Raw genomic sequence first — 19,739 nt, forward strand, 5'->3', positions numbered from 1 at the left:
AAACTGAATTTAGCCTTCTGACCTCCAAAACTATAAGAAAATAAATTTGCACTGTTTTAAAACACTAAGTCTATGGTGATTCATTAGAGGAGTAATAGGAAACTACTATATGGAAATTATCAATTACCCAAAGGCAGAGGAAACAGGATGAGTTAGAGCTGGCCAGCTTCAGAGCTGTCAGGTAGAGAACGACAGGGTTGTTGCTCTGTGAAGAGCTTTTTCTCTACTTACACAAGGACAGAGGGCAGGCGAATGCAATAATTTACCTTAAGAAATTTAGCTAGTTAAGAGTATATTCTATTGGGTGGGAGGGGAGAGGGGGCAGATTAAAAGAAGTCTTGAAAGGGATAGCCTGAAAGTATTTTGATGCCAGATTGCTCTAAACTCCCTCTTCCTTACCACCGATGGATGATGGAGCACTTGATACAACTTAGAGGATATTACCTTCTTCTCCGAAGTGAGAAATGGTCAAGAATAATCTAAAAATACTTAAAATGGTTGGATCGGGGAGAAGGAAATATATTTCTAAATATGTTTCTTTAAATCTTACTGAAAAAACTCCTGTTGGTGTCATCATCAAAGTCTATATTCGCTGCCTTACTCTGCACTGGACATTGTGCGAAACCCTTTGTGTTCCCTCTCATTTAATCTGCACAATAATTCTGCAAGGTAGGTATTATTTTTTTCCACATTGCAGATGGGAGGAAACGTTCTAGAGAACCCAAGTAATTTGCTCATTTCACACAGCTATTAAGTGGCCGAACTGGGACTCAATCTGTGTGAAACCAAAGGTTAATGCTTCATTTTAGTGAGTTCCATTTTTGATACAAAAGAAAGAAAGCATTCCAAGGTAAGTTATGTATGCCTTCCTTGACTTGTGGTAGTGTGGATCGCACAGACCATGGTCTCCCCCATCATACTCTTATAATTAAATTGTAAGCACTCTGGAAGAATTGACCTTGAGAACCCAAATCTAAAAATAGTGGCTACACTATTCAATAAATGATGCTGGGAAAACTGGACAGGTACATGCAAAAAAATGAAACTGGAGCACTTTCTAACTCCATATACAAGAAAAAACTCAAAATGGGTTAATGACTTAAATATAAGACCCGAAACCATAAAACTCCTAGAAGAAAACAAAGGCAGTAAATTCTCAGACATTACCCATAGTAATATTTTTACTGATAAATCTCCTCGGGCAAGGGAAACAAAAGAGAAAAGAAACAAATGGGACTACATCAAATTAAAAAGTTTTTGCACAACAAAGGAATTCATCAACAAAACAAAGACATCCTATTGAATAGGAGATGTTTGCTAATGATACATCTGATAAGGGTTTAATATCCAAAATTTATAAAAAATTCATGCAACTCAACACCAGAAAAACAAACAATCCAATTAACAAATGGGCAGAGGACCTGAAGAGACATTTCTCCAAAGAGAACATACAAATGGCCAACAGACACGTAAAAAGGTGCTTAACATCACTAATCATCAGAGAAATGGAAAATGAAAACCACAGTGAGATACCACCTCACTCCAGTCAAAATGGCTATCATCAATAAATCAACAAACAATTTAAGTGTTGGAGAGGATGTGGAGAAAAGGGAGCCCTCATGCACTGTTGGTGGGATTGCAAATTGGTGCAGCCACTATGGAAAACAGTCTGGAGGTTCCTCAAAAAATTAAAAATAGACCTACTTTACAACCCAGGAATTCCACTCTTGGGTATTTACCCAAAGAAATCCAAAACACTAATTTGAAAAGATACACGCACCACTATATTGACTGTAGTGCTATTTACAATAGCTGAGACATGGAAACCACCTAAGTTCCCATCAATAAACAATTGGATAAAGAAACGGTGGAACATTTATACAATGGACTATTACCCTGCCATAAAAAAAGAGTGAAGTCTTACCATTTGTGAAAACATGGATGGACCTAGAGGGTATTATGCTAAGTGAAATAAGTCAAACTCAGAAAGACAAATACCGTATGATCTCACTTATATGTGGAATCTAAAGAACAAAACAAACAAACCAACAAAACAGAAATGGACTCAGATACAGAGAACAAACTGATAGTTACTAGATGGGAGGGGAATTGGGGGCCTGGGTGAGAAAGGTGACAGGATTAAGAAGTACAAATTGGTAGTTAAAAAATAGTCACAGGGATATAAAGTACAGTATGGGGAATATAGTCAATAATATTGTAAAACCTATGTAGTTCTGATGGATACTAGACTTACTGCAGTGACCACTTCATAAATTACATAAATGTCTAACCAATAAATATGCTGTACACCTGAAACTAATATAAAACAATATTAAATGTCAACTATAATTTAAAAAATAGTCATGAGGCTATAAAGTATAGCATAGGGAATATAGTCAATAATTTGTAATAATTATGTACAGTGTCAGATGGGTAATAGAATAATTGGGGTTATCACTTTGTGAGGTATGTAAATGTGTAATCACTGTGTTGTTTCTCAAACGTGAAAATAATTGAAAAAAAGGACTTACTCTGCAAAAAAAAAAAAAATGGTGGGGGCGCCTCAGATATCTATTGACTATTATACAATTACAAGCAAAGACTTTTTAAAAGCAGTAATAGAAAATTATATTTTCATTTATTTATTTTGAACTGGTGGAATAATGACCCTGGCAATAGGAAAATCATATCATTTCTCAGCGAAGCTCCCAAGAAAAATAGTTTTATGGGAGAGACGGTACGCTTTTGCTTAATTTTGAAGTTAAAAATATTAATTTTATGGCTGTTTTTCAAGGAGAATCATTTTTCCACTGAGAGTTGGAGGAAGCCTCACTTTTAGTTACCATAAGTCATTTGATAAATGGTCATTTGACATTGTTTTGGGGTCTGACCATGTTGATGCTAAATCCTAAGACTTGAGAGGACGTGCATCCTAGTTCCATCACTAGGACCCCAATTAAATGTCTTAAAGTAAGTCACTGGACCTCTCAGAATCTCATCTCTAAATGAGGGACAGCAAGGGCTTACATTTTTCTTCAGGGATGGGAAGAAGTATAAAACATCAGTAGTTGCTAAAAGAATTGCTTTGCCCATATTTTAAATTTTCATTTTGTTTAGCTTTATTTATTTTAGAAATAATTAAACTAGAAAAATTTCCAGTTACGTTTTAAACAAATTTGGTACAAATTAAAATGATTTTTAAATTTTTAAATGAGGAAAGTCCATTTATTAACTGTAATTTATGGATTCTGATTTAAAGTTCAGCTAAACACCAGTAATTTGATAAAAATGTGAGGAACTGAACATTTTCTTTTATGGTAAAGTCCCTTTCAAATAAGAACAAGAATACAATTTGGGTTACCATGCTCCCATTACTTAAGAAAACTTCTTACAGTCTTATTATATAAAAGCTCTAGTACAAGACAAAGAAATTATCAGAATTTTAATAACTGGAGAGAGAAAATTATAGTTTAAAGTAGGAATTTAAAAAAATCAATAAATTGTAATCCAGAATTACTAACAGTTATAACTTAGCCTGTATCATTTGCATTTTAAATGTTTTTGCATTTTCCAAGTTTTCCATATTTGTATATTTATTTTTATCATCAGAAAAAGGTAATTAATAAAAGATGGACTTAAAGAGCAAAAAATAAATAGAAAGAAATAATCACTTGAGTTTTCAACTTTAATTTCTTTTTCTCTATGGAGGGTAGGGAAATCCCAAGGGTGTTAGTGTGTCACATGACTAAGTGAAATTTGAGTGTAAAGGAGTCTCACTGATGTTTTTAATCCAAAATACCTAACAGAAACCAGAGTAGAGAAATGGAGACACCACTGGCTTCATCTCTGGTTGGGGCTTTGAGATAGCAGTAGTAGCAGCTAGAAAACCCTTGCCAAGTATACTGAGCAATTAGGAATTGGGAATACCGACTTGACCTTAAGACTTGACTGATCCAAATGCCAAATTCTAATTTGAAGATGGAAAACTGGATGTCTGAGAAATGGAGCAATTTTGTGAAGCAAACAGTGGATTCCTATGTTAAAAATTCCACTCTTGGCTTTTCTGTAGAGCTCCGGAGTTAATCATTTTTGCAGTGGTTTCTTAATATGTTTTATAACCTACAAAGCCAGAGATTCAAAGCAATTACTTAGAAATACACACCAAATTCAGTTTTTCTGTAAATGCTTCCACAACTAAGCAGATTGGTCCGACAGATTTTCTCTTTCTGTGGTCCAACACTAATCATAGGATCATGAGTTGAAAAATCAACTCTAAAACTATTCCACAAAAAGAAAGATGATTTCTTTCTAAACAAATGCTAGCAAACCCTAAATACCAAAGTTTCTAAGTTTACATTTATTTATGTAATTCACCTACCTTCCAAGCTTGTCCCCAAGCCACCCACCAAAGAATGACGCGATCATTCCACCAACTGCAAAGCTGGACACAGACAAGGACCAGAACATGGTGATGATGCCAGAAGATGCCACAAACTCTTCCTCAGCCCAAGGGGTTGGTGTTGGATTCATTGGGGATGGGGTTGTGGGCAGTTCCGGTGTACTCTCAATAGGATGGTTGTTGACAGCTTTTCGGTCATCTAGCGGAATACCCAAAACCTTGCTATAGTGGGACATTATTACCTAAGGGAATAAAATAAATAAACATAGCTCCAATGTTTCAAATATTTTGTATATTTTTATTTGTTTTTCCTTTAAAATATGTGTTAAGTTTTTAAACAGGATGATACCAATTATGTACATGATACACATACAAACACATATAGATTTATTTAGAGTTGACCGTGTCCTATAAAACAGAGGTCACAGAGACCAGTGCCAACAGAAACCAGGCAGGAACAGATAAATGAAGGAGGCAAGGAGCACCTTGATGACTAGAGGACTGAAATACTGTCTCTTCTTTTGAGGGATTCAATAGCGAGTGGACAGGATTATGGCGCTTGAGAGTATTTGCCCCATCTGACAGAGGAAGCTGCAAACGTGAGACGAGTGTTGATGACCTTTAATTTTTAAAGAGAAGTCAGAAATCTGTGTTTTTATGTAAAATTCTCCAAGTTTTAAATGTTGGTAACTATTTAAATTGAAAATATTCTGTGGCTAAAAAGATACATTTATACACTAGTGTTATCCCTACACAGCAGGATTTAAATTGATTTAACGCAAATATGTTAATGGAAACATAAAAGTGGATACAAGAAAAAAATTTGGGAAAGATAAAGTGAGGCCAAAAATAAAGTTACTATACAAATTCAAACACTAGGTGCTGTATCCTTGCTAGAAGTGAGGTATTAATATAGCAACAAACTTCCTAGCAGCCAATGCAAAGAGAGGAAAACAATCATGTGTATTGATGAATTCCAAAGATTAAAAAAAACCAAAAAAGTCAGTGGCCCCTGAGAAGGTATTGAGACCTGAAGGAAGTTTCTCCCGTGGATCTCACAGAGTTCAGTGTGTAATAGAAAATTCAGTGTGTTCAAATCTGAATTTCACAGAGCTATATTTTATAATGTGTTTCAGTAGAGGCAAAGATCACTCACATGGGAGTATAATCGAGTAAAGGCACATTTTTCAGGTGATCTTCCTTCCATGTCATCCTGTCAATGAGGATTTGGTCACTATTGAGCAGTGAGCTGTGAGGTCCTCTGACAAGGACCCAGAATGCAGCTGTGCTAGGTTGCCAGTCATCGGCAAAATCCTATGTGGCAAAGTCAGCTCAGGGATGGAAAGAATTGACATCCTCGTTATGAGAAAAGAAGTCTGACCAAGGCATTTGCCTCATTAGAAAGTCACTCTTTATGGGTAATATGCATAGAAAAATGGCTGTAAGGAAATACTCTAAATGTTCTCAACAGTCTGCTCTATGTGATAAAATGATAATGGGCGATGTTTTTCCTAATACTTTCTGCAACAGGCATTTGTAACTTTCATTAAAATGTTTGATTTAAAAATACCTTAAATTAATTCCAAGTGTCATTCCACTAATAAAAACAAATGGGCCCGAATGACTCTTCCCACATAATAGTGTTTAAGCAGCTCCTTGAACACAGAACAAAGGGGTGATAAGAAAGAGCACTAAGCTGGAAGCCAATGAGGGGGTCTCTGTTTTTAGGTCTGGCTCTAGGACTGTGATTGAAATAGGGGGAACCTTAGATTTCCTCAAAGACTGGAAAGGATGGCTTAAATAAGGATTTGAAAAAGTCTTCCACAAAAAGAGAAGCGGCTCTACCAATTATGGTGATATTGAGCCAAATTTCGGGAAACCTGCTCGATGTCATCACCCAAGACAAAAAGCTATGACCCCAGTGTTATTCCCTAAATCTTTCAAGCTCAGCAAGGCCTGCCATAGTCAGGATGATGTGTGGCAGCTAACCAGAGCACATCTTTTGCCCCAAGGAAGAACTCTTTTCAGGTGATGGACTGATTGGCCAGCACACATTTTACACATTCACACCTGCAGTATCTTACATTTTCCTTGGAGTCCAACGTTGTAAGAGAAGCAGAGAAAATATGATTGATACATAGAAGGCTCCCAATAAATGTTTATATGTTCACCTTATGCCAGCCTTCCCCCAGTATCTCTCTCTCCCCTCTCCCTCCCCCCTCCCTCTCCCTTCTTCTCTCCCTCCCCCTTCGCCTCTCCCTCTCCCTCTTCCCCCCCCTCCTTCATTCACTTAACACTTTATTGAATGCCTTCTTTACCCCAATCACGGTGCTTGGCACTGGTGATAGGAAGAAGAACAAGACCTGATAGTCTAAACTAGGGCAGAGGGAGTGAAGTCTTGGTTCCCCCAGTTGCAGGCTGTGGGAGCTGAGATAAATGACATCCCTTTCCTGTCCACTCCCTTTCCTGTCCACTCACTGGATACCAGTGTAGGGATGCACAAAATAAATAAGAAAAATGATAGAAATTATTAAGTAATTTAAAAAATACCCATCTAAATAGTCATCATAAAGAAAATCCAAACTCTGTTGACTTCTTGATTATTATTTAAAAAATTTCATATTATAAAAAAAAAGTTTCGTATTATTTTACTTTGAATTGCCTATGGGAAACAGGAATGTGGGGAAGAAGTAGAATGTTGTTAGTGTCAGGGCTCCTAGAGGTTTTAATCTGGCCTAGAAATGGGCATAAGATTGTTGGGAGCGTCACACTGGGGACATGTTAAAGGGCCTGATGCACAGTGAGTTGGTGCTCAGTAAATGTTTGTGCATAGAATGAAACCTATCCTTCTATAGTTTCCTCTTATTCCCTGGCATTTTCATTCATGTGTGGCTGAGAGGTCTGAATGAATGCTGCAATAAGCTCTTAAACTTAAAAAAAAAAAAAATCCTTAGGCGTATGGTATTCTGGCTAAAGTTTTCTGTGAGCTCAGCGAACAGTGGAATCAAAGATGAATTATTTCATGCCCTTTCTTTTCCTGTGAGGGCTATTCACTGAAGAGTCAAAGCCAAGTTATCAGCTCTGGAACCACGCACACGGTACATGAGAGAAGGCCTGGATTACCCTGTGTTCCCCACATGGGCACATGTTATTTCTCTGTACGAGGAACAGATCTCTTCCTTTCATTGACAGGAATTGCCCAAGAGAGATGTTATTGTGCATGTTCCACTTGCCTGTTCAGGGGCATTGATCACACCGATGTCATATCCAAACTGGAAGGAACCCAGCACAGCAGTGAAGACAGTGAAAACCAAGGTCCCGGTGATCTGTGGGGAATGAAACACAGGGCTGGAAAACACTGGCAAGTTCAGTTACCCAGCATCATCTCAGTCTGCAGCTTGGACTTTTGACAGGCTGCACAGGCTGGGACGTGTTCCTTGACACTCACAGTGTGCCCTGTGCTCCCAGCAGGGTCACTCATACCACCATGTGAGAACCATTCAATATTTTCCTTACACTGCTAATGCGGAAAAGAGTTGGGGACAGCTTCTTCCAGGGGAGAAACCAAAAGTCCTGTTACACACACACACACTTAAGTTTCAAGATCAGGATTGAGAATTAGAATGGCTGTGGACTGAAGGAAATTGCTAAGGCTAAAACAGTCATTTATGTCATCGAGAGAACTAAAATCAGACACCAGTAACAAAGACATGGGGAGGTCCTGGACATTTTTATGAAATAAAAAGTACCTCTAAATTTATACAAAATGCATCAACTGGCCTTTATCATGAGCCACATCAACATCCAGGTAATGCTTTTCACAATTTGCACGTAGTTGAACCTAAGGTTGGTTAAGGGATATTATTCCTCCCCCCACCCACCGCCAACTCCCTATAGCTACAAAAACAAACAAAAAATGTAGAAAGGGACAGAGCATTCATCCCTTTCAACTCATAATCACATGGCTAACCACCTTAGAGAAATAATATGATGAATACAGAGTCAGATATAAGGATATTTGATGCAGCATTTTGTGTGTGTGATAGCAAAAATTATAGAAAGGACCTAATGTCACTCAACGGGAAATGGCCAAATAGATTTAAATATATCATGAGACATACATCAGAATCATACAATATTCTATGCAACAGTTTAAAAGAATAATGTGATTATGTAGTGACTTATTGTTAAGTGCCAAAGGAAGTTGGGTAATCTCAAAATTTTTTTTAAAAGGCTTAAATTTGAGTCTTCTTTGATTTATGCATGTTGTATGAAACTCATAGAATATTCTCTTGAAAAACAACAAGAGAATGATATTTGAGGAACAATGTGAGATTGGAGAAGAGGGATAAAGGAATATTTTTCTTTTATTTATATTATTAGACATTTTATAAGGAAACTATTTCATGTATAATCACATAATTTAAATATTTTTAAATAAATAACATGGGTTATAGTAGGAACTTTGTTGAATGAATGAATGAGTCATATCAGCATGGATTCCAGTTCCCATTCCGCTACTTAATGGGGATGTGGCCTAACCCATTTCCCCTGTAGGATCTTCAATTTTTCTCTAAATTGAAGGATGATTATAAATCCTCCTATCGCAGCATAAAAATAGCTAATTAATCTGTACCCCTCACTCACCAGTCAAACAGGAGATCAGAAATTTCACAGTGTCATCAACAAAGTATTATCACAGAACCACCCTGAGAGCCCTTAAATTTATTGTTAGTGAGTCTAAAATGAGACCCTACTTGGAGAGCTTATTACATATGTAGCTTCCTGGGGCTCACCCCAGACCTACTATGTAATTGGAATCTCTGGGGTGACAATTGAAAATCTATAGGTTTGAGGTTAGCTCCCTCTCTTTCCACTAATTCACCTCCTTTCTCACCTACGCATAGAAAATTTTTATGAGATCTCTGCACAAAAATCCCCATTGGTAATGGCTATTCATCTGCTCATCTATAGCTCAGCTGAAGAAGGACCTTGGGGCCTTCTTACCACTAAGCCTAGGAGCACAATGTACTCCTCCAATTTCATCCTTGCATCTCCTTTTTTTTTCCTGTGGCAGAGTCTCCAAGCACTTGACTGTTCCTCCCACTCTATCCCTGGACTTCTGCTCTCTGCTGGCTCTCTCCTCCTGCCCCCAACAGACAATAATATCGTTCCTTTTTACTTCAAGAGTCCGACCAGTGATGTCAGAAATATGATGGCACGAGGGGTGCTCCTTAAATCTCCCCTGGAAGTTACAACAAATTGAACAGCTATAATTCAACAAAGGATTCCCTATGAAACACACAAATATGTCTGAGAGATCTGTGCATTGAAACATCTGAAAGTGGATGAATTGGGCCAAACAGGGGAGGAGGGAAAGGAGAAGTGTGTAGACACAGCCTGGAGCTCACTGCAGCCCCGGCAGACAGGAAGATTGAGCCTGCAGGTGCTGTTTGTGGCCCACAATCCTGCCTGAGGGATCAGCATATAATATGGCTGACTATACATTCTCAAGAATAGATCATATGTTGAGACAAAAAACTAGCCTCAGCAAATTTAAGAAGATCGAAATAATGCCAGGCATATTCTCTGACCACAAGGCTTTGATATTGGAGATCAACTGCAAAAAGAAAGTGGGAAAACCCACAAATAAATGGAGACTAAACAGCATACTATTAAAGAATGACTAAGTGAAAGAAGAAATAAAAGGAGAGATCAAAAGATACATAAAAACAAATGAGAAATAAAATACATTGTATCAAAATTATTGGGATGCAGGGAAAGCAGTATTAAGAGGAAAATTTATATCATTACAGGCCTATCCCAAATAAACAACCTAACATTACATCTTAAAGAACTAGTAAAAGAAGAACAAATGAAACCAAAAGTCAGCAGAAGGAAGGAAATAATAAAAATTAGAGCAGAACTAAATGAAATAGAGAGAAAAAGACAATAGAAAAAAATTAATGCAACAAAGAGCTGGTTCTTTGAAAAGATTTATAAAATTGACAAACCTTTGGCTAGACTCACTAAGGTAAAAGGAGAAAAGACAGAAATAAACAAATCAGAAATGAAAGAGGAGAAGTTATCACAGATGCCACAAAAATACAAAGGATCAAATGAGAATACTATGACTATATGCCACCAAATTCATTAACCTAGAAGAATGGACCAGTTTTTAGAAATATATGCCCTTCCTAGACTGAATCTTGGAGAACTGGAAAATCTAAACAGACCAATCAACAGGAAGGAAATTGAAACAATCATCCAAAACCTTCCCAAAAGCAAAAGTCCAGGACCAGATAGTTTCACTAGTGAATTCTACCAAACCTTCAAAGAGGATTTAATACCAATCCTGCTCAAACTCTTCCAAAAAATTGAAGAAGAGACAGTACTTCCTAATTCATTTTATGAGGCCAACATTACCCTGATACCAAAACCTGGTAAGGATAACTCAAATAAAGAAAACTACAGACCAATATCTCTGCTGAATACAGATGCAAAAATCCTCTGCAAAATACTAGCAAATCGAATACAACAATACATTAAAAAGATTATACATCACGATCAAGTAGGGATCATCCCAGGGGCACAAGCACAGCTCAACATAAGCAAATCAATCAATATGATACACCACATAAACAAAATAAAAGATAAAAATCATATGATTATATCAATAGACGCAGAAAAAGCATTTGACAAGATACAACGTCAATTTATAATGAAAACACTTAACTAAAATGGGTATAGAAGGAAAGTACCTCAACATAATAAAGGCCATATATGACAAACACTCAGCTAATCTCATAATCAATGGTGAAAAACTGAAGCCCTTTGCTGTACGTTCAGGTACACTACAGGGCTGTCCCCTATCACCTCTGCTTTTCAACATAGAGTTGGAAGTTCTTGCCAGAGCAATCAGGTAAGAGAAAGAAATAAAGGGCATGTAAATTGGGAATGAAGAAGTTAAATTGTCACTTTTTGCAGGTTACATGATTCTTTATATATAGAAAATCTTAAAGACTCCACCAAAAAAACTATTAAAAACAATAAATATAGTAAAGTTGCAGGATACAAAATCAATGTACAAAAATTCATTGCACTCCTATATACTAACAATAAAATATCAGAAAAAAGAAATGAAAAAAAATTCCTTTTTCGATTGCAACTAAAAGAATAAAATACCTAGGAATAAACTTAACAAAGGAGGTGAAGGATATATGCACTGAAAACCATAAGACATTATTGAAAGAAATTGAAGAAGACCCAAAGAAATGGAAAGATATTCTGTATTCATGGACTGGAAAAATCAACATAGTTAAAATGGCCGTATTACCCAAAGCAATACACAGATTTAATGCAATCACATCAAAATCCCAGTGGCATTTTTTTTTTCAAGAAATAGAACAAAAAAAATCATCAGATTTGTTTGGAACCACAAAAGACCCCAAATAGCCAAAGAAATCTTAAGAAAAAAGAGCAATACTGGAGGTATCACACTCCCTGACTTCAGTTTGTACTACAACGTGACAATAATCAAAGCAGCATGGTATTGGCAGAAACACAGACACACAGACCAATGGAACAGAATTGAAAACCCAGAAATGAACTGACATATATATGGGCAGAGAATATTTAATGAAGGAGCCAAAAACATACAATGGAGAAAAGACAGCCTCTTCAACAAATGGTGCTGGGAAAATTGGAAAGCCACATGCAAAAGAATGAAACTGGACTGCTATCTGTCACCATCTACCAAAATTAACTCAAAATTGATCAAAGACCTGAAACAATAAACTGTATAGAAGAAAGCATAGGTACTAAACTTAGGGACGTTGGGTTAAAAGAGCATTTTATGAATTTGACCTCAAAGGCAAGGGAAATAAAAGCAAAATCAATGAATGGGACTATATCAAACTATTAAAAAGCGTCTGCACAGCAAAAAAAGCCATCAACAAAACAAAGAGGCAACCAACCGAATGGGAGAAGATATTTGCAAAATACACCTCTGATAAGGGGCTAATATCCAAAATATATAAAGAACGTATAGAACTCAACAACAAAAAACAATCCAATTAAAAAATGAGCAGAAGACCTGGACAGACACTTCTCCCAAGACATACAAATGGCCGACAGATATATGAAAAAATGATCAATTTCACTAGCTGTTAGGGAAATGCCAATCAAAACCATAATGAGATCACCTCACATCTGTTATAATGACTATTATCAACAAGACAAATAATAACTAGTGTTGGTGAGGATGTGGAGAAAAGGAACACTTATACATTGCTGGTGAGATTGTAAATTGGAAAATTTACCATAGCTACTATGGAAAACAGTATGCAGGTTCCTCAAAAAATTAAGAATAGAATTACCATATGAACCAGCAATCCCACTCCTGGATATCTACCCCCAAAATCTGAAAACATTTATCCATAAAGATATATGTACCCCATGTTCATTGCAGCATTATTCATGATGGCCAAGACATGGAAACAACCAAAGTGTCCTTCAGTAGATGATTGGATAAAGAAGATGTGATACATATAAACAGTGCAATATTACTTGGCCATAAGAAAAGATGAAATACTGCCATTTGCAACAAGATTGATGGATTTTGATATTATCATGCTAAGCAAAGTAAGTCAAATAGAAAAATCAAGAACCATATGACTTCACTCGTATATGAGATATAAAACTGAAAGCAACAAAAGCAACAAAGGAACAAGACAAACAAAGAAACAAAAGCTCATAGACACAGACAATTTAGTGGGTACCAGAGGATGGGGGGTGGTGGTAGGTGAGGGTAAAAGGGTTCAAATATATGGTGATGGAAGGAGAACTTTGGGTGGTGAACACGTAATGCAATATATAGATGATGTACTATAGAATTGCACACTTGAAACCTATATAATTTTACTAACCAGTGTCACCCCAATAAATATAATTAAAAAAAACAAAAAAAAACAAAAATGTGTCCAACCAGTGGCGATGCCAATGGTGAGTGGGGGCTCTACAGAAATGGAAGATGAGATGAAGGGCGGCTGCAGCAGATTTGATGCCCCATAATCTCCATCAGCCCTCCCCTGCCACTCCAAATACACAATCTAAGTCACAACAGCTGTTTCTACATTAGCTGTTCCTACATTATTTGATAAAAACTAAAATTAATTTTCAAAGATAGAAGTTTTCTGGAGCTCCAGCCCCATTTACCTTCCAACCAAATTGTTCTAAGTAATTGCCATAGAAATACTGGAGCTGCCCCAAAGATCAATTTCTCATATTATAGGGATAACAAAAAAAGCAATTATAAAGGAGATAGGGGAGTTTTCAAACGTCTAGAAATCTTAGAGTATTCTTAAAGTTCTTGTTTTCTGGTCTTTCTGGCTTCTTTCTCAGAGTTGGCTCTGGGCCTGTCCCCCCACAGCCTGCAGTTCCCTACTTAAACTCCCTGAGACAGAAAATTTACCCAGTTAGTTAGAAAAGAAGCAAACTCATCAATTTTAAGCAGGTCACTTGCATTTCTACGAATTCCCAACTAAAGTGATCGTTCCAAATATCCAAGTCTTTTGAACTGTCTGATTGCATCCCTCCCACCACCTTTTCACCTCTTATTTTCAGGCTTAATTTCCCTCTCTGAACTTCATTTTAAAGTGGCTCTTTGCTTTCTATCTCTTCCTTTAGCACTGTGAAACGAAAAGAGGTTACATTTATAGTCAGCCTTCTGTGTGGCTTGGCATTTGACTTGGTCAGAGAAGGTTTTGTTTATGACAGGGAAAATTTCTGAAAACTACTAAGTCTGAATTAGCCTACCAACCCTTATCCATTCCATCTCATGTCCAAGAGGGTGATTCAAGGATAGGCACCTAGGAGCTAGTGAAACAGTGAGAACTTAGAGAAGACCTTACTGTATCCACACTCTGGGATTCTAAAGGGTTCCTGTTCTCTCAACAGCCCTGTAGGTAGCTGTTATTGAAATCATTATTATCATTTCACATATGGAAAACACAAATGGATAGAGTAAGAAACTTGTCCAAAGGTGTTTACCTACCAAGTGGAAGATCTTGAAGCTTTTTCACTCAACCTCTTCACAGGCTATAAGGTATTAACCTTGCACTTTTAAAAAGACTAACCATTTAGAGGTTAATAATTTTAAGTTAGAGAAACTAGGTCCCATGCCCAATTAAAAATATTCTGAGGGATAAATGTCTAAGAATAGAATGGGCACATGGCTGAACCTCAACATAAAACACAATGTGGTGTTTATTTTGAGGCTTAGAAGTCAGATTGGTGTCTATTAGGAAAAACAAGGAGACTTGGGGATCAGAAAAGATAGTAGATGACAAGCTAGGGTCCTTAACAGCTCTGAGCCTCCGTTTCTTTGCCAAAAATGGGTATAATACTAGCTAATGCATGGGATTATTACAAAGTATAGACTAAATAAGATATATAATATGGTCTTCCTAGAAATAGCAAAAGGGCTATAAAACAACTGTTTCTTTAATCACATCATTGCCCTCTCATTCATCATTCTTGCCAATCAAACACCTGTCAACTTTTCATACATCACTAATAACCTTCACAACAGTACTAAAAACTACATGAAATCATCCCCATTTTGCAGGTGAGGAAATCAGGGCTCAGAGATGAAGTAGTTTGCCCGACACACACAGCTGGTAAGTAACTGGTGTTCTAGTATTGGAACTTAGAGCTGATGTTCTTAAACTTCCACTGCTAAACAAAAAAGCATATTTTCAGTAGCTACAGATTGACTAGATAGGGAGAAGCTTGTAGTCTTTCCTCTAAACCACACGCTTCCAAATGCCGATCCAAAGGTGACCTTTCATCCAACTTTGGAAAACGCCAAGGACCTCTCGAGCCATAGAGTTTTTAAGCTGAAAGGGATCTTAGAGAGCCATGGATTCTTGTCTAATCTCTTCATTTTCAGGTGAAGATGCTGAGTCCAAGTCCCTTGTCTGAGTAACACAATGCATTACTTGGCACATCCAGAGGGAGGGCCCGGGTCTCCTGACCTTCTCTCTCATATTTATCTCACTTCCTTCAAAGTCTGGGTGGATTTACGCCGAAACATTGTGTGTTACATCAGTTCTCATTTCTCCTGGGTTCCATTACTAGGCAATTCCTTAGTTCTCAAGAAAAGTCCTAGAGCACAATTTCTAAATCCCCCTAAGGGAATTTAATGATAGTTCTAAATGAAGCTTAAGCATCTGCTGTGTGTGAGACACTGTGGTAAGCACGCTGCCTTCCCTTTTGCAATATCTTCCAAACTTCAGTTATTTGAACACTGTCTTCATGATTTTTGCCAAATCTACACACCATCTATATATACCGTGTTTCCCCGAAAATAAGACCTAGCTGGACAAGCAGCTCTAATGCATCTTTTGGAGCAAAAATTAATATAAGACCCAGTCTTATTTTACTATAATATAAGACTGGGTCTTTATAATATAATATAGTATAATATAATATAATATAATATAATATAATATAATATAATATAGGGTCTTATATTAATTTCTGCTCCAAAGGACACATTAGAGCTGATTGTCTGGCTAGGTCTTATTTTTGGGGAAACATGGTATTTACCTAATATTACCTTCAAAGTTCTAACTGCTTTAGCTTTTTCCTGGGCTATAATAGGAAATCATGATGTCCTAATTATTCTTTCAGTACACATTATATAAATACATGACTAGTAACATTAAGATGTTTGTCATCCGAGTCTAATATTATCTCATTTAATTACTCCTAGAACATATAGAACTACTATAATTTCTGTATATTCCATATTATATCCCAATATGTTCTTATTTTTTTGCAATATAGAAAACCCAAGTTAAATAACTTAACCCTGGTCTCAGAGCAGGTAAGTAGCATCAGCACACCCCAATCCAAGCCGACTGACTGCAAAACCCATGTTTTTAGCCTTGTCACTCACTGACATGAACGAATGCTTGGCAGAGTAAGTTACAGCAGATCAGCACTTAACGGTCCTCCTCTAAGAAGAGGATAGATTCACCTACTGGTATGACTGTGGGTAGGGGTGGGTGCCTTTGATGGGGGGAAACTTATAAGGAAGCAACAGTATTATATTATTTTCATTTTCAAGTTTTTATTTTGAAAAGTATTATATTTACAGAGAAGTTGAAAGAGTAGTGCAGTGAACACTCCATAACCTTCACCTGTGTTGACCAATGTTTAACATTTACCACTTTTGGATAATTCAGTGCGTGTGTGTGTCTGCATTGTTGTGCTGAATCATTTCAAAGTAAGTGACAAATATGTGCCACTTCACTTCTAAGTACTTTAGCACGTACTCACTAAGAACAAAGACAACCTCCTAGATAAGTATTATACCATTATCTTATCCAAGAATGTAAAAGATAACGTGAATATTATCTAATATATAACTCATTTTCAAAATTTCCCAACTGTCCCTGCATTGTCATGTAGTTATTTTCTTCTTCCATTCACAATCCAAAATTAATTGTCGCATTTGGTTGTCAGTTCTTAGTTTTCTTTCATCTAGAACAGTCCTTCTACCCTTTTTTCTTTTTTTCTTTTTTTTTTTTTTGTACATTGACGTTTTTGAAGATTTCAGACCAGCTTTCATGATTAGTTAGATTCAGGTTAATCTGCCTTCCTTTCTTTTATTTCTTTTTCCACATTCCTTTAGTAATATGGTTATACAGAATCATTTGAGAAAACATTACATAGACTAGTCAGAAAACGGAGCAAATATCTTTAAAGTTCTAATTACTGAATAAGAAATATGATTTTTAGCAGCCAAATGAACTACCAATTGAACAAGAGAAGTGGCTTTGATCTGTGGTGGCTACACACACCGTCCCCCAAACCCTCCCTATGCTCACTGACTTCAGTGGATTCATCTGTTCATTTCCTCAAAGCTGACTTACAATGAACATAATGTTGCTTTACCTGATCTGGCATTTTGTAGGTTGGAAGTCCTCTGAATTCCTGGTCCTGTAGTGAGAGTGGCACACACAGCTGGCCAGCCCCTGCCTGCCTTTCCCTCGCTTCCCAAGACTGAGTTATACATTAGAGGAGGAGGAGCAAGGCAACCAGGGAGGCGACCGACAAGTCCAAGTCTAATCACAGTGAAGGCTGAACATTGACAGAAATCTAATCAATAAATGATTTGCCTCAAGAGCACTGTGACTTCTATATCTTTGCTCCTCTAGGAGAGAAAATAGGAGCAGGTCCTTTACACGTATGTTACAAACCGGAGGCCGTCACATTTTAAAGCGTGTGTTAAGTGTAGCAGTAACCTAGACCAGGTGAAAAACAGATGAGACATGCGGGGCTGTCAGGCCATGTTGTGGGGACGACACACAAAGACAAGGACACAGGAGGCATAGTGTACTCTGCCCTGCAGAGAACCGTGTGGTGTTTGTGCTTCAGATCTGGGCTGTGTGGCCAGAAGCCATTGTAGGCTTCAGTGAATGAGCTTTGGAGAGTTACGAACTTGGGTTTGAATCTCATCATTCTATGACTGGTTCTGTGACCGTAAGCCATGGCTCACTGTGACTTTTCTGTGCTTTAATTTTTTTCACCGGATGCAATGAACAGTACCCACACTTTATTTTGTTGGATGGATTCAATGTGATAACATATGAGTGTTCAGCATAGTGCATATTAAGTGCTCAGCAAGTGGTGGTGTCCTTGTTATTTTTATTATTATTGTTATTATTATTGGTTCTGTGTATGTCAAGAGGCGCTCATTAGCGGCAATAGTGTACTCAGATAAATCTTTGCATATGGCTTGAGCTCATGCTCTTCTGTGCATCCTCTATGCTATCCAATCCCTGTGGGAGGTCCAGGTGATATCAACATTGAATGACTTGAGTTGTGTTTGGTGACTAGTGTCCACTGAGTCTCAACTGGAACCAGTTCCCAGCAGAGGAAATGTCATGTATGTACAGCAGCAAAAACAAGGGGTTGACAGGAAGAAACAGAAGGTGGCATAGTGAAGAGGTAAAGGAGACTGAGATTTCCTCTGTCTTTTATTTCACCACCCTCTTTTCATTTCTATCACCTCTGCAAAGTAATGCACCTGAGTAAAGATTCCAGTTCAAACCACAAACTTTTATTGAGTCCAGCAGTGCCAGGCTCAGAAATGCATGAGATAAATAAGACACTTAGGAGCTCAAGTGTACCGGGGGTGCCAAAAAAATGTATACAAGTGGACACCTTGGTCAACGTTGCTCAAGCAGTAGTTCGCTGGCCGTAATCAGAAGTGTCTGGACGCTGATGGTTACCACATTGAGCACCTCTTTTATTAACAATTGCAGAAGTCAAACGTGATTTGTATTCATCTTTTGTTATCAGTATATATTATTACAATTTTTAATAGTTTTTTCCTTTCTTAAAAGGTGTATACGTTTTTTTGGCACCCTTTGTATCAGGAGAGACATCATAAATGCAAACATGAAATGCAGTAATTTCTTAGCGGAAAAGCATGTACGAATATTATTACCCAGGGTAGTTAATGTTTACTGAGCTCTTGCTTGGTGCCAGGTGCTGCTCTCAGCACTTTACATGGATTAACTTGTTCAATCATAACACGAGGCGCTTTCTGTTGTAGAGCCAAGCTTTGGGGGACAGCTTTGAAAACAGACCTTAAGGAACCCAGAAAGCCACACTGACCTTGGTGCGTAGCCGGCTCCTGGCTTTCCTCACCAGTTTGAGCTGGTGATGCTCATGGCCTGTTGTCAGAGCGGTGGATAAGCAGGAGCGGATTCCTCAGCAATCACTTTCCAGTGACGCCACACTGCAGGAATCTTTGTGCGGCTGTCAACAATGATCGCAACTTTCTGCTCTTTTCCAACCTTTGCTCTTTGCATCTTCCTTTTAAGAGAGGGAACTGCCCTTGAGTGCGGCGTGAAACCGGTTAGTTTTTAACTTGCGCAGGTCGGAGCCGCGCGGCGCCCGCGCCCGCGCCCGCGCTCTGGGGGCTGCTGTCCCTGTTGGAAACCCGCCCTGCCACTCACTATGCGGGACCTTGAGGCTGTCTGTCAGGCCAGTTTCCTCTGAGGTAGCCGAGGCCTCTTTGGTTTGGCTCTTGCTCAGAAATGAATAATCTCTTCCCCATTTAGGAAAGGGCCGAAACTTTATCTCCGGGGTGGGGGTGCAGGGATCCAGTGACAGCGATTGCATGGGTGGATGTAGCCCTCGCAGAACTGATAATTGCATTTCGGCCTCTTGGGAGAGTTTGCCTTAGCGCGCACCCGAGGAGCTGCGCTCCGATTGCACCGTAGCATCTTCATTGTTTCCCTGGCTGTGAGATAAAGGCAGG

General features: G+C 38.0%; 1 protein-coding gene across 2 annotated transcripts in view; it reads right to left on the reverse strand.

Annotated features, from left to right (window-relative positions):
* Positions 1-19,306, reverse strand: part of SLC2A2 (solute carrier family 2 member 2) — a 36,945-nt gene extending 17,639 nt beyond the window's left edge. Inside the window, exons 1-3 of one of the 2 annotated variants that reach the window (XM_074327874.2) lie at positions 19,091-19,306; positions 7,633-7,725; positions 4,379-4,641 (exon numbers count right to left, since the gene is read on the reverse strand). In XM_074327874.2, the coding sequence (XP_074183975.1) occupies positions 4,379-4,635 (257 nt within the window). In that variant the 5' untranslated portion in view covers positions 4,636-4,641; positions 7,633-7,725; positions 19,091-19,306. Of the gene's footprint in view, positions 1-4,378; positions 4,642-7,632; positions 7,726-17,362; positions 17,523-19,090 lie in introns of those variants that run through there. The other variant, XM_019735261.3, reaches the window with a different exon arrangement.
* Between the last annotated feature and the right edge of the window lie 433 nt (positions 19,307-19,739).

Source organism: Rhinolophus sinicus, chromosome 17 (assembly GCF_057876585.1).
Source record: "Rhinolophus sinicus isolate RSI-liver-muscle chromosome 17, RSI-T2T, whole genome shotgun sequence".
NCBI lineage: Eukaryota > Metazoa > Chordata > Mammalia > Chiroptera > Rhinolophidae > Rhinolophus > Rhinolophus sinicus.